A 14677-nucleotide genomic window follows, 5' to 3' on the forward strand; every position below is an offset into this window, starting at 1 on the left:
TGGTTACACATTTACCGCCACATTAATTTCGAGTTCTATAAACTTAAGTATATTACGCCGAGAGAGAGAGATATATATACTGGGGTTGGAGGAAGAGAAACGGGTACAGAAACTCCATGTTAATATTCAATTTTCAAAATGAAAAACAGTTGAATTTTGAAGCAACCCAATTATTCACCTGTTTTGTTGCCAATTAGACAAGGTCATTACATAGTGGTGAGCAATTTGGTGCAAACATTCATACAATCAAATTACTGGGATTAATTTAGACCCTGGTCTTTCTTTCCTCTGTTATCTCTGTAAATGTTTGTCTCCAGTTTCCTGGCACCGAAGAGGCTGAGGATGGGAAGGGAGTGAGTGCATCCAATCATTTCAGCAGCACAAGGAGCACGTTGACAATAACCTAATCACATGGCATTGGGGTGGAGGAGTGGCAGAACATAGGTACGGCAACCAATGTCCCAAATTCACACTAATTGTGCAAATTCTCAAATTGCTGCGTTTTTTTGCAGCTGCAATGCCAAGTGGCCTTATTACATTCTGGGAGTAGTGTGCTACCTGATTGAGCCTCTACAGCAGAAGAGACCAAATAAGTTCTGAGAAATCATCACTCCTGATGATTATTGCACTTTAGTCTCAATTAGCACCTTCAACCTCATTCTTGGGAATTTTCTGGTTTTGAGCCCTTTAAGCTAGTTTAGGTCTATCCTAAATATATAACCAAAAGATTCCAAAACCACCTAGGCTTCTTTAATGAATACTTCAAGGCAGTAATGCTTTTAATATGTTAAATATTTCTTTATCCTTTAAATCAAGTTTACATGCTTAAGAGATCTTGATTCTCTTGACAATTTGCGGAAATAATTTATTATCCCATTTGGCATCTACAATGGGACTTATTTCCATCTCTCTCTGCCCCTTCAGCTGCCCTTTTTGAAAAAAAATGGGTTGGAAGTCTGTTTTTTCTAATCTTGCTCCCTAGAGTTGGAGTTTCACTGATTTTTCATATTGTCTTATTAGTCCATCTCAGGTTTGTCTCACACTTAGCCCTTGGGTTGCTCTTAACTGAATAGAACACCCTTAGAAAGTATTCCATTTGTCTTCAACTAAAGTTGTTATCTTTTTAAAAATAAAAAGCTACTAAGTCCCTCTGCCAATTATTTGTGTGCTTCCCCCAAACTTGAATTAACCGTTTTTAAAGTTATATACCTGAGTATTTGGTTGAACCTGGTTCAAAATTGTTTGATGGTGAAGACTGACCCAAAAATGCTCGACAACCAATGACTTTATAACAGTGGGCCGTAAATGGAGAAAATGGATAGCACTAATAACTTCAGCACAATGTCACCAAGGAAGAGGGAGGATTAATGCATGAGAACTTAGTGATAATGCATCAACATGCTTCTGAAATGTCAAAAGTTTAATAATCTGTCAATTCACCCTCATGCAATTACAAAGAATATAGAAAAGAACAAGACTGCTGTTTTAAAAAAGGTTCATCTGGCATTTCATTGCACCAAGGGCCAATGCCAAAAGCTGACAAACCTGACATGCTTAATCTTACAGTAATATGAAACATTCTTCCAGTGTCCCTTTGTCATATGCAATTTCATTCTGAACATTTACCAAGGCCTCATGAGATAGACAGGGGGAAGAAATTTGCCACAAAACCTCCGCAGGGTTTGGCGTCATTACCAGTATCCTGCAGTTTTTGAGCTACCAATCTTGTCAAATAGATCCGAGCAGCTCAAAGCACTCTGGTTACTACTGTGAAAAGTGCATTGTCACAAATCTAACAGGCAAATTTACAAGATCAGATGCTACACTGGTTTGCCTGTGTAATCTGCAAAAACATCATTGTAATACAGGGTGCTACATTGGACACTCCCATGTAGTTCAAGTCAACTAGAAGGTGCCATGTCTTTATGACTTTACTTGCTTATACTCAAGCTGAAGACTTGAAGCCACTCTACAGGGATTACCATACAGATGGTTTACCATACTCTAATAAAGGGATTACATTTTTTTTTAAATCATCAATTTTTACACCTGTTCAAAGTGTTTGAGGCAGGATTGAAGGGAACTTTGAAGACAGATAGCAGTAAGTTTCCAATAAGGCTTACAGAATTCAATGTCCTCACTGTCCTAATTGCTGCACAAAGTGAGGGAGTCATGCACACAGGAAACATGCAAAAAACAGTTTTAAACATAAATATAAATTGAAAAAGTTACATCCTCAGACTCTGCAGTTTTAAATGGAAATTCTACCTAGTAGAGAAAAGTGCCTTTTAAAAAAATGGAGATCAATGAGAGTTTTACTAGTAAAAGTTGCTTTTGTGTTTTGGGTGTTCTGCCCTGTTCACAATGGAGGGTGTATTCCGTAGCATTAATTAAAAAAAAATGCAGCTGCACAAGTTATTTGAAAGTCATGATTGCCAGTTTTAATTTCTGTTTTCTGCACCCCACCCTCCCCCTCCCAATGTTAGGGCAATACCCATATAGCTCCCAATATAAAACTGCACTAAGGGCCTCCACTGATGTGGCTGATTACTCAGGAACACAGGGCCCCCAACTGCACTGCTCCATTGTTCTTCTGAAACCACTGTGCTATAATAAAAATCTGGTATGAACCACAGTGGCATATTTGCTAAACAAATGGATTGACAAAGGAAATGAAAAACATCGCAGGCAGGAAAAAGTAAGCTTTACTCTAGAAATTATTTTTCCATGCATGTCTGCAAACCCTCTCATCCTCTCTTCCATGTATTCTTTAGTCATCTCCACTTTTTACAAGGTTGCCCTGTTTGCACTTGGCTTGATGGCATTCTCTGATGCAAGTTAGATGCACTTTAAGTAAACAGAGCTCCAACCATCACCAGTTATCACTGCGTAGGTGTGCTACCTTAAGGATATCTACCCCTCCAACTCATTCCCCTGAAGTTAGTGACTCCTGCCGACAGCCTGCACTTGTCCAAGTTGTCACTCTTCATATGCAAGTCTCCTCAGCAAGCTTCAGTCAGCTATTGTACCATGACCGGCATCACAGTAGAGCCTGATCCTGACTTCCACAGGTGAATTTTACAGCAGGATCAATGAACCATAAAAAATAACTCCGGTCAAATGCGAATTATAGTTTATCAATTAAAAAAACACTCTGGTGCAGCTTATTAAGATTTAACCGTCCTTAGGCAATATTGTTCTTTTTTGCTATGTGCATATCAGGACCCTAAATGATACAATTTTGTCAAGTGTGCTACAGATAACTTGTAGACATTTGGAACAGTCAGACTCAGTGAAGACAAATGGCAATCCCTTGGTGAAACCCATTCTGTTTGAGGATTGAGGGGTCAAATATGCTGAAGTATCATACCCCCAGATGGCAAACAGGTTTCCAGAATCTCCCTCAATGAGAGTGTATGTCAATTTAATGAAACTAAGGGTTTGTGAGCTAGGGACCACAAATTGGATGCAACACAGTGAAAAGCTCCTCCCTTCAAGTAAATGTAACATGGCTCCCACCTGCCAGCAGTGCGAGATCATAAGATTTTCTGTAAGCCTTAATTTTGACTTGTGGGTTACATTAGTTCTTCAACCTATTGACTAATTCTGGCAGCTTCTATTGTAGAATTAGTGTTCCAATGGTTTAAAAAGTAAAAAGGAAAATAATATTCTATTATATGTAAACGTTTGATATGTCTGGCTGGGAAAAGGGCAAGAGAGGGTTTGAAAAGGACGGATGGTGCCCACTCTATGTGAAGGTCAGGCCAGCCTCGTTATACACCTTGAAAACTTTCTCGATAGCGTTGACGTAGGCAGCTGTTCTCAAATCCAGGCCCAGGTTATACTTCATCCCTGTGCGCATGATTTGCTATAATGGAGGGAAAAATAAAATTATGAAAGAATGCATGCATACTTAATTTAGACTCTTTTCATTCTCATTGGGGTACAGTTCTACAGCTCTGGCATTCCCCTGGCACGTCACTCTACTAACCACTCTAAATGCCCACCCCAAAACAGATTATTCAAATTGAAAGCCACAACAGCTGACCCTAATCCTACTTGCACCCTGATGTCCAAATAGCTGCACCACCTCTGCCTGCCAAGGGCCCAGCTCACTGCCCAGTGACTTGTGCATGTACAAGGATATTGGCAGAGGGCCAAATAAAATTGGAGGGAGAAGAGACGACAGACGATTTTTCTCCAAGTGCGAGAGATCTATTTTTTTTTTAAGAAAAGGTTTTTGATTGCACTTTGCTTTCCACAGTCAAATACCAATTTATAGTAGAAAACAGTTGCAAGAGATTTCAGCAAAAGGAAAGATGCTGCAAGACAGAACTGGCCTTGTTTTACAAGTAGCCATTTACCAGCACAAAGCTCTCAGTACTGAACAGAGGGGTCTTTCTACAGAGCAAACATTTCCGCTAAAAATTTGAATAGCTCAACGTTTGATGATTAACAGCCATGGGTGATTTGGAAGAGTCACATGATCTTTAAACAAATCAGGCTTCATGAAGCACTCTAATTTGTCCTCAGCAACACTGGGCGGACAGGAGGGCATGCCAAGTTTACAGTTTGCTGGCTGTTTTCAATACCTTGTCAAGTAACTCAATCCTTTCACAAATTTAGTGCAAGGAGGCCATCAAAATGGCCGGTGCCATCAAAATGTGTTATTTATGTTTGAGTAGTCTCTGCTAATGGTAGGGCAAATCCCAGACAAGCAGACTCAGTTGGTGCAGCCTTGTGGGCTGCTGTGGAAGCACCATCCCCCAGTGTTGGGAATGTAACTCTTTGTCTAAAGGGTTTATAAGGCATGGATGACTAAACTCAAGAAGCAGCAGGTCACATAATAATGAAACAAATGCTTAGTCATTTCCCTACTTTCAATGGGAAGCTAGATTCAAAAGAGTGTAATAAAAAGCATTCTATCTTAAGCCAATACAAATTAACTGTTTGAAGTTGAGTCTCTCGATTTCTATTTTGTGAGGAAGCAGTACTGAGAACAGACCTAGGAAAGGCAAACACGTGTAAGGAGCACAATTTTTAAAACTAATCAGAAATCGAGCAGACTGCAGGAGGCAACACACTGGAGATTCACAGGGTACGGAAAGCCTGTGACACTTATGTTTTAGGAGATAGTACTGACAGTGCAGGAAGAGCTTTACCCAGAATCTGATAGGAGGCAAGATTTGACATGCTGACTCGAGTCACAGTTTGGATGCACTGAGTGTTCCAGAATCTTGTCCTTTATCTTGGTGGAAATTGCTTGGAATTCTATGTCAACCAAATTTCAGGGTAACAGTGGGGTTGTTACATTCTTAAACAAGTCAGGTTGTATGCAAATGGAGGATCATGCATTCACTTGTGGCATTTGGTTTGATGAAAATTCATTAGCAGGCTCAAAAAGGTATTTTCTTATGAGGAGAGGTTGGGTAGGTTGGACCTGTACTCATTGGAGTTTAGAAGAATGAGAGGCGGCCTTATTGAAACATAAGTTTCTTAGGGGCCTTGACAGGGTAGATGCTGAGAGGTTGTTTCTCCTTGTGGGAGAGCCTAGGACCAGAGGGCATAATCTCAGAGTAAGGGGTCACCCATTTAAGACAGAGATGAGGAATTTCTTCTCTCAGAGCATGGTGAATCTGTGGAGTTCTTTACCATAGAGGGCTGTAGAGGCTGGGTCGTTAAGTATATTCAAGGCTGAGATAGACATATTTTTAATCAGTAAGGAAATCAAGGGGGAAAAGGCAGGAAAGTGGAATTGAGGATTATGTCAGCCATGGCGCAGCAGACTTGATGGGCCGATTGGCCCATGTCTTATGGTCTTATACCTAATGACTCCAGTATTAACTCCTATTCCTACTCTCATGGTTCTGGAGGGAGCACTGGTCAGAAACTACTAACAGCATAACTACCATTTTCAAATTTGCAATCCCCAAGAATGTGGTTCCCCACTGGAAAGACAGGATTAGGGAAACAGCTCTCAGATATTAAGGTGCAGAAGTGGAAGAAATATATACTGTCTTTTTATTAAAAAAAGACAACAGATGTGTGCTGGCCAGAAATGTACAGAAACATAATTCAGGAGATCTATCTGTTTAATCTAAAACTGGGTGCAGTTCTATGTTAAGAAAACTTGGAATTATATAGTAATTTATAGGGTTTCAGAATGTTCCAAAGTGCTTCACAGCCAAGTTAATACTTTGTGTAGCCACTGTTGCAATGTAGAAAGGGCAACAATCAATTTGTGTACAACGTTCTACAAACAGCAAATAAATAAATGATAAATAATCTGATTTAGCGGAGACTGTTTAGGGATAAATACTGCCTAGGACATCAGGAGGGTAAATAGGGCCTCAATTTAATCTCTCATCCAAAAAATAATTAATTGGTAGTGCAGCATTCCCTCTGAAATACAGTGAAGTTTAACAGATGGAAGACAAAAAGCCATCTATTTAAAAGCAGGTCATGAGCTAATTTTAAAATTATGAAGCAGAAAATCATGTCTTGTGGGACCAATTATTATTCTATGCAAATTACCGGGAGAGACAGGTACTTTGGTGAATGCAATACTAAACACCAAGAGTCATACCGCCAGAGGCAAGGGCGTTATGCAATGTCTGAAATCACTATTCAACCCAGTGTTTCTCACACTATTACATAAAAGAAGTTTGTTAGACTTGCATGAATAGCCCGAGTATAATTTGTCACCACACCCATATGCTGCATCATTTGCTGTATTGTGGCACATACCCCTGTGTGTGCCTCAGCTAAGGGGCATAAGGGAGAGCTGGCATAATGATAGCATTTGTGCCTCTGAGCCAGTTGGTTATGAATTAAGCCCCAATTAAGAGACTTAAGTGCAATACTGAAGGAGTGCTGCATTGATGGAGGTCCCAACTTTCAAGTAACATGCTTAATGAGATGTGATGAAATGAATGGGCAGCTAGCTGCCTGCAAGCAGAGAGTAGGAGTAAAGGACAGCTAGTTCAGGATGACAGAAGGTGGAAAGTGTAGCTCCATGAGGACTAATGCGGGGATCAGTGTTGTTCATAATGTTACGAATAAAATATTATTAAGGTTATGTTTTGGGACTCCAAGGTAAAATGGAGGAATGAAGGGGGTCATGTGACATGCTTTGAATTTTACTCTAGAAGCCTGGGTGGCTTGGTGGTTAAAGGGGAAGATGATGCAAAATGTTCACACCTATAGACAATGGCAAGAGCAGTTGTGCCAACTGTGGCTAGATTTATTAGTCTCCAAGTCTCATAGGGAGGTGTTAGGAATGTCAAGTTTTATAAATGGTTATACTTCAAACTGTCTGCTTAATTCCAAGATAAAATAGAGCTGGGGGTCTAGAGGATAGCTAATTAGCATTTCTATCTGGATACAAGGTCCATGCAATTCATGTTGCCATAGAGACAAACTTTGGCAAGGGAAAAGTCATTGTCGCCATTGTAGTATTGGGTTACAGGGTTGCTAAGATATCCCTGAACTCAGACACATGTCAGTCTGCAGCTGAGAGCACAGGGCAGGAGATACAGGCAGCCAGTCCTGCACTTGAGCAGAGAAAATACTGACTCTATTGTTCACTCTGCAGAACACGGTGGCAGCTCATACTGAATAGACTGAGTTCCTGTGGATTTAAAAGGAGGCTGGAAGATTTGCCTTGCTTGGGCTAGATAGAAGAAATCTCCAGTGTAATCCTCACAGAGGAAGTCTGTTCTGGGGTTAGAAGTTACCCAGTTGGGAAAAGAAAGGAGGCAAGTCCTCAGGAGCTGAGAATAACTTGGGACTGGTTCCTGGAGAATGAAGTTTCCACTAAGGGACAGTGTAAAGTATAACCATGATGCAGAGTTCTTAATCATGTTTAACACTAAATGAGGGACTTTCTCTGTAGTTTAGAGTATAAGTTGCCTACTAAATTGCATTTAGTCAATGTTGCTTTTATTCCAGTAAAAGTCTTAAAAACTTGAAGCCTTGCTGTGTGATCCAGTCAGTCAATGGAAACAAATATTTTTTAAAAAGTTATCGGTCTCTATAGGGATTGTAACAAATAATTTATAGGAACAATTTAGACCTTGGAATCAAAACACAATACGGAGGAGGACTGCAGCAAATTACAAGACAACATTAATACATTTTCAGAATGGACAAATAATCGCCAAAATAAATTTCAATACAGGTAAGTATGACATTTTGATGAGAAAATGAAGAAACATATTCCAGTACTTGGAAAAGAATCAAAATGGGGTGGAGGAACAAAGATCTGGGAGTACAAATACACAGATCACTAAAAGTAGTGACACAGGTCAATAATGCCATAAAAAAAAGCAAGCCAAGCACAAGAGGGATAGAAAATTTGACATTACACTGAACATGTATTGAACCTTGGTTAGACTACATTTGGACTACAGTTACCATATTATAAACTGGATATGGAGACATAGAACGGGGTGCAAAAAAGGTTTACAAGGATGATATCAGAAATGTGGGGGTATACTATCAGGAGAGGATGAACACACTGGATCTCCTTTCTCTGAAGAGAAAGCTGACTTAATAGAGGTCTTTAACATTATGAAAGGTTTTGATAGAGTAGACAGAATGCATGCTGCCATTTATGGGGAAGAGGAAAACTAGAGGCCATTAATAGACAAGACATCACCAAAAAAATTAAATAGGGAATTCAGAAGCAGCTTCTTTGCCTAGAATGTGGTTAGAATGTGGAATTCATTGCCACAGAGTAGTTGAGGTGAATACAACAGATGCATTTAAGGGGAAGCTAGGTAAGTATATTAGGAAGAATGGAATGGAGGGTCATGCTCAAAGTTGGATGAGAAAAGGCGGGAGGTGCTTCGATTGCAGCACATACGCCAACTGACTGGTTGGGCTGCATGGTTTGTTTGTGTGCTGTGGAATCTCTAATTCTATGTTACCAAAGCACCATATTCCAGTTCAGGTATATACAATAGATCTCAAGATGAGATTTGAAAAGGAGAAGGGAAATAATTTCTGTCTCCTGGGCAACACTGGTCCTTCAACCAATGCCACTAAAACAGATTGGATTATTTAGCTCTGTTATTTGAGGGACCTTGCAGTATGCAAATCAGCTGCCACACTTTCTTAGCAGTGATTATGCACTAAAAAGTTTGTCATTAGCTGTGAAGTTTTCGGAGTGCCTTGAGGGCATGAAAGACACTATATAAATGCAAGGTCTGTTCTTTTCTAAGTCAGATATGGAACTCGAGGTCTCGTGGAGAAAAGGCAGGGTTAAAATCCCCTGAAATTCCATGCTGCACAAGGTAATATTGGTAGTTTAAACCTCTTATGGTAGCACAGAATTTAGATCACCGAGTGTAAACATTGCACAGATTCCCAAATGGGCTATTCTACCTTCCTTTGCACAACTTATTTCTCTATTTGCATACCTTTGCTGAGCGTTCCATGGTATATGCAAGTCCAGAATGGACAATGTCCTTCTCAGAGGCACCCTGTGGAGAGAGAGGAGCACATTAGTCTAGAAAAAAATAGCAATTGTATGAGAAAATATATAAGTAGCTTAGTGCAACATGCAATCTGAAAGAATGAATTAGGATACTGTTGTTCTGGAGGGAACAAGTTATCTTTAGAACGGATATTGCCCATCTTCTCAGAGTCCCGTATCTAGATCCCCCCCCCACCCCCCGTGTCTCTCAAAATAAGGCGACAGAAGGCAAACCTCATGTGGAATAGTCTAGCCTCAAAGATGATTTTACTTTTTGCCTCATCTCTGGGGCTCAAGTTTTACATCACCTTAAATAAAGTAGTTCAAGTTTTGGTCCCGTCTTCTTTCCCAAATTTTACTCATTTTAATTTAGAACAATCTGGTTTCTGCTTTCAATTCTAGCTTTTAAAAAAAAAGCAAGAATTTAAAAAATAAATTGGGTTACAAAGAAAATTACTTCTGTTCTCATGATCAGGGAATACAAAAAACTGTTGTGAATAAGCAAACCTGGGCTTTGACGACATTAGTTGGATCCTCTGACGTCAGTTCCAAGGTTAGGATTTGTTACTCCTATAAATTATTTTATTCCCAATTGATTTTGGATTTGGATTTTATTCATAAATTCATGACGACTCAATACTTTCCTCCACTTCATGCTTTCCCACAATGATCTCCAGGAGGCACTGAAGCCTTACTACGCTGCAGATCAACGAGCTTCTCTTAAGGAAGATTGCAATTAATTATCCAATAGAATGGCAGCCCTGCTGTAGTGCACAAGGTGACAAGAACGAAAGTGCAGCTCTCAAAGATTCATTGTTGCAGTCCTGGTGCAGTGTTTTCATTCAGGTAAGGCTGAGGATGTGACCAGTATGAAGAGAAAGGTTTGCATTCACTCCATTTCCAGCTCGTCAGATCTTCAGGAATGTCAAGCAAATTTGGACATGGAATTTCTATAACTGTAACTAGTTCTATGCTAATTTAGTAAGAAAAGAATTGCCTTGCAATCAATACAAAAACAACCTGCAAATTTTTCAGTGAGCCACTTGTTCTTGGAAATTATTTTGACAAAAGTAAGTGAATTCTACAGACTCCAACAGAACTCAAGAGACCTACAGTACACCTGCAGTCTATGTCTACCAGAAGGTGGATTGTCTCTGAGGCTGACTCCTCACATGGTCAGTCACTGAGCTGAGCCATATTGCCACCAGAAGGCGTCACGCAGACGTCAAGTGCTTTCCCACAGGAACATAGGAATAGATCATTCAGTCCCTCAAGCCTGTTCCATCATTAAATAAGATCATGGTTAATCTGTATCTTACTTCATCCATGGGGTTTCACTCCATACCCCTCAATATCCTTGGCTATCAAAAATTTGATTTATTAATTGAACTAGCATCTACTGCTTTTTGAGTTCGACACTTCCACATCCTTTGTGTAAAGTGTTTCCTAACTTCTTTCCTGAATAGCTTGATTTTAAGATTAAGTTATATACTTCCCCACCAGTTAAAATAGTTTCTCCATCTGCCCTTTCAATTCCTTTCAAAATCCTCACAAACCCCAGAACAAATCACTACGTCACCTTCTATTCCAAAGAGCACATGCTTCATTTACACAATATCTCCTCACAATTTAACCCTTGGTGTTGTGGTAATATTCTGGGGAATATGCATTGCACTCCTTCCAAGACCAAGGGTTTCTTTCTGAAGTATGGTGCCTAGAACTGTACACAGCATTCCTGTTGTGATCTAATCAGGGCTTTATTTCACTGCAACTATACAAAAGGAGGGACATGCTGACTGATCAGACGCCTTGGGGTGTTCTCTCACACTTTCTAGTCTGAACTTACTGGAGAGAGTAGAACAGGGGGTAACTTTCCTTTCTCATGGTAGTGGGACTTGAAACTTCTTTTGGTGAGGTAAAATAGGACAGAGGACCAATAAGTAAAAATCAACAAGAAACCAACTTTTGCTTGTCACAACCCAATAGTTCAGGGGTTGCCCAACTGTGGGTTGCAACCCCCCATTGGGATCATGGGACAAGCAACTGGGGCCACAAGCTGAGGCAGCAATGACTCAACAACTCCCCCCTCCCATCTCCCCCCATACAAACCCACTCTAACATTTTCTCTTCCCCCAACCTCCCCAAATTTTCACTCTGGAATTGTCCCAAGTGTGAAGCATTAAAATGGGGTCACAGCAGGAAATAGTCTGGCAAGCACCGCCCTAGTTTATATACATGAACTGTTAAAGCTACAGATTAGATTATGTCTGGTCACAGAAGAGCTACTTAAAATATTTTATAGAATGACCCAAATGTAATTCCTTTTTATGTATATTACATTGAAAGTAATTTTGAAATAACAAATTTATAAGGAACGCCTGCCCTGAACAGAGCTACTGCAAAAACACCTATTAAAAGCAACATATCCAAGTGTAACACAGATTTGGCTTTTAATGCCAACATTTATGACACTTCCTTTTCTGAGCAAAGCATAAAAGTTGCTTCAAATTAATTATAAATGCTGGAGGAAAGTCTAAACGTCTCACCAGCTCCCTACAACCCATTAAAAGGCAATGCAGCCTTCGATCAACACAGCGAACATGTTATGCGCAAACATGTCATGCGTTACAAAAGGGTTAAAGCAAACTTCGAACTGAAAAGCTTTGTGTATCTGTAAGGAACATTAGCCGCTGGTGATAGAAACAAAACATGTGAACAGCATTTATGATGAGAAGCATTACTATGTGCCAAAGTTATTTCCAGCCAGAGCCAAAAGTGGAGCAGTCTGTCACGCAGGATCACTGGAGAAAGGAAGGCTCGTTAGCACTTCTACCTATACAGAACTCATTGTTGATTTAAATCTATTTAACCCACCAAAGTGATAGTAATTTCTCAAACCAGGCTAAAGGGCAGTGGTGGAAATTAGCAAATGACAGGCCTTTATTTCATATCCAATGTCAAGAATAAAACATCTGCCAATTTTCCAGCTCTTTTCGTCAAACGAGAATGGTATTATTGTCGTGGGTTATTGCAGAGCATTATTAGAATGGACTCACAGGAAAGTTAACACACAGTATGGAAACAATAAACATCCTGAGGAAAGGGCATAGAGCATTCAAAGCCAGGCAGGTGGACGGAACAAAAACTGCTTTTTACATGGCAACCTCTCAGTCATGACAGTTGCATGGCTTGTGTACTGGGTTCAGGTTTCATGGATCAGATATTATGCACACTTCCCTTTACTGCTCTGCAGTTTAGTACATTCATTCAATGGTGAATTCACAAAGTTTTCGCATCATGCTATCTCAGAACCTACTGGATTTGAAACCTAACCCATTACGTGTGAGCACAGAATTGGCACACTGGACTGGTGGTTAACTCTGCAGGGCACATGCCAAAATGATAGTCCCTGCAGTTCAAAGTAACTAACTGCATAAACGTGCTTTGACATGTTTCTGATGTTTCTTCAGGTATGCTCTGAGTGCTAGGTTGAAACTTGCATGAAACATTCAAAATCTGCTTTATTGCCATAATGGAGATCTGCCACTCCCTCTGGCCTCTAGGCAACTGACTCTTCCTTTCATCAAGGAGACGGCTTCACTATTGTTACAACACATTTTATTCAAGGGAACCGAGCCCAAGTGTTCACTCCAGAATGAATTATGATTTTGAATGCCAAAACATGCAAGGACCAAGAAAAGTAAATTTATGACGTGAGAGTGAACATCACATGAAATACAAGTTTGAATCACAACCTTGACAACAACTGTTCACAGGATTCTAAGCACTGGTGTGCAAATCATGCTCTACCACTGAGCATGACACCTAGCAAGATGATGTGCACAGGCTTATCCTGCTTTGAACCTCCTCATGAAAACATGCTTTGAACCTCATGAAAACAGACTGGAAGGATAAACAGGGAGAAAATAGAGACATGTACACTGATAACAGCCAGCCTTACCTCAACACTACCAGCTCCACTGTCTCTAAAATGTCAGATAGTTTGTCCTCCAATTAATTTTGGAAAAACCAATGCCATTGTCTTCAGACTCCGTCGCAAATTCTGTTGCTTAGCTATCGACTCCATCCCTTTCCCTGGCAACTGTCTGAAGCTGAACCAGACCATTTGGCAACCTTGGTTTCATTAATTGTGCCCGAGATAAGCTTCTGAATGCATATCGGCGCTGTTACTAAGCCCATTTATTCCCAACTTCACTTCCATCTCAGCTCATCTGCTGCAGAAAACAACATCCATTCAGTTATTAACTTTAGATTTGATTACTTCAATGTACTCCTGGTCAACCCTCCGCCCATCTTCCATTCAGTGAACTTGATGTCATCAAACTCTGCTGCCCGTGTCACAACTCACACCAAGTCCCATTCACCCATCACCTGCACTCACTAAGCTATTTTGGCTTCGTTAAGCAATGCTGTGATTTTAAAATTCTCTTGTTTTTCAAATTCCTCCACAGCTTCTTCCCTCCTTATTTCTGTAGCCCCCTCCAGCCCCACAGCCCCCCACCTTCTGCGCTCCTCCAATTCTGGTCTCTTGTGCATCCTCGATTTTAATTGTTCCAGCAATGGCAGCCATGCCTTCAGCTGTCGAGGCCCTAAGCTTTATAATTCCCTCCCTAAACCTCTCAGTCTCTCTCTTTCTTCCTTGAGGATGCTCCGTAAAACCTACCTCTTTGAGCAAGCTTTTAACCATCTGTCTTGATATCTGTGTGGCTCAGTGGCAAATTTTTTAAATAACTCCTATGAAGTGCCTCGACACGTTTTACAACATTAAACTAATATATAAATACATGTCATTGTTGTTTTTCTTGTTTGGAATTAGACACCCAAAATGTGCACAAGAATTAGGAGGAGTAGGTCGTGCACAAGAATTAGTAGGCCATTCGGCCCCTCAAGCTTGCTCCACCATTTAAGATTGTGCTTTATCTGATTGTGGCCTCAACTCCACTTTCCTGTCTGCCCCCCATAACCCTAGACTCCCTTGCTGATCAAAAATCTATCTAACTCAGCTTTGAACATACTCAATGACCCAGACTCTGCTGCTCCCTAGGGAAAATAATTCCACAGATGAACAGCCTTCAGAAAATAGTTCTCTTTACCTCCATCTTAAATGGGAGAACCCTTATTTTTAAACTGTGTCCCCTGGTTCTAAACTCCACCACAAGTGGAAACATCCTCTCAACA

At 40.4% G+C, this 14677-nt stretch overlaps 1 protein-coding gene across 1 annotated transcript in view; it reads right to left on the bottom strand.

Annotated features, from left to right (window-relative positions):
- Positions 1–1383: 1383 nt before the first annotated feature.
- LOC144668528 (glutamate dehydrogenase, mitochondrial) overlaps positions 1384–14677 on the bottom strand; it is a 96169-nt gene continuing 82875 nt past the window's right edge. Inside the window, exons 12-13 of the mRNA XM_078530650.1 lie at positions 9423–9485; positions 1384–3868 (exon numbers count right to left, since the gene is read on the bottom strand). Coding sequence (XP_078386776.1) covers positions 3749–3868; positions 9423–9485 — 183 coding nt within the window. The 3' untranslated portion in view covers positions 1384–3748. The remainder of the gene's footprint in view (positions 3869–9422; positions 9486–14677) is intronic.

Source organism: Cetorhinus maximus, chromosome 27, assembly GCF_964194155.1.
Source record: "Cetorhinus maximus chromosome 27, sCetMax3.hap1.1, whole genome shotgun sequence".
Taxonomy (NCBI): domain Eukaryota; kingdom Metazoa; phylum Chordata; class Chondrichthyes; order Lamniformes; family Cetorhinidae; genus Cetorhinus; species Cetorhinus maximus.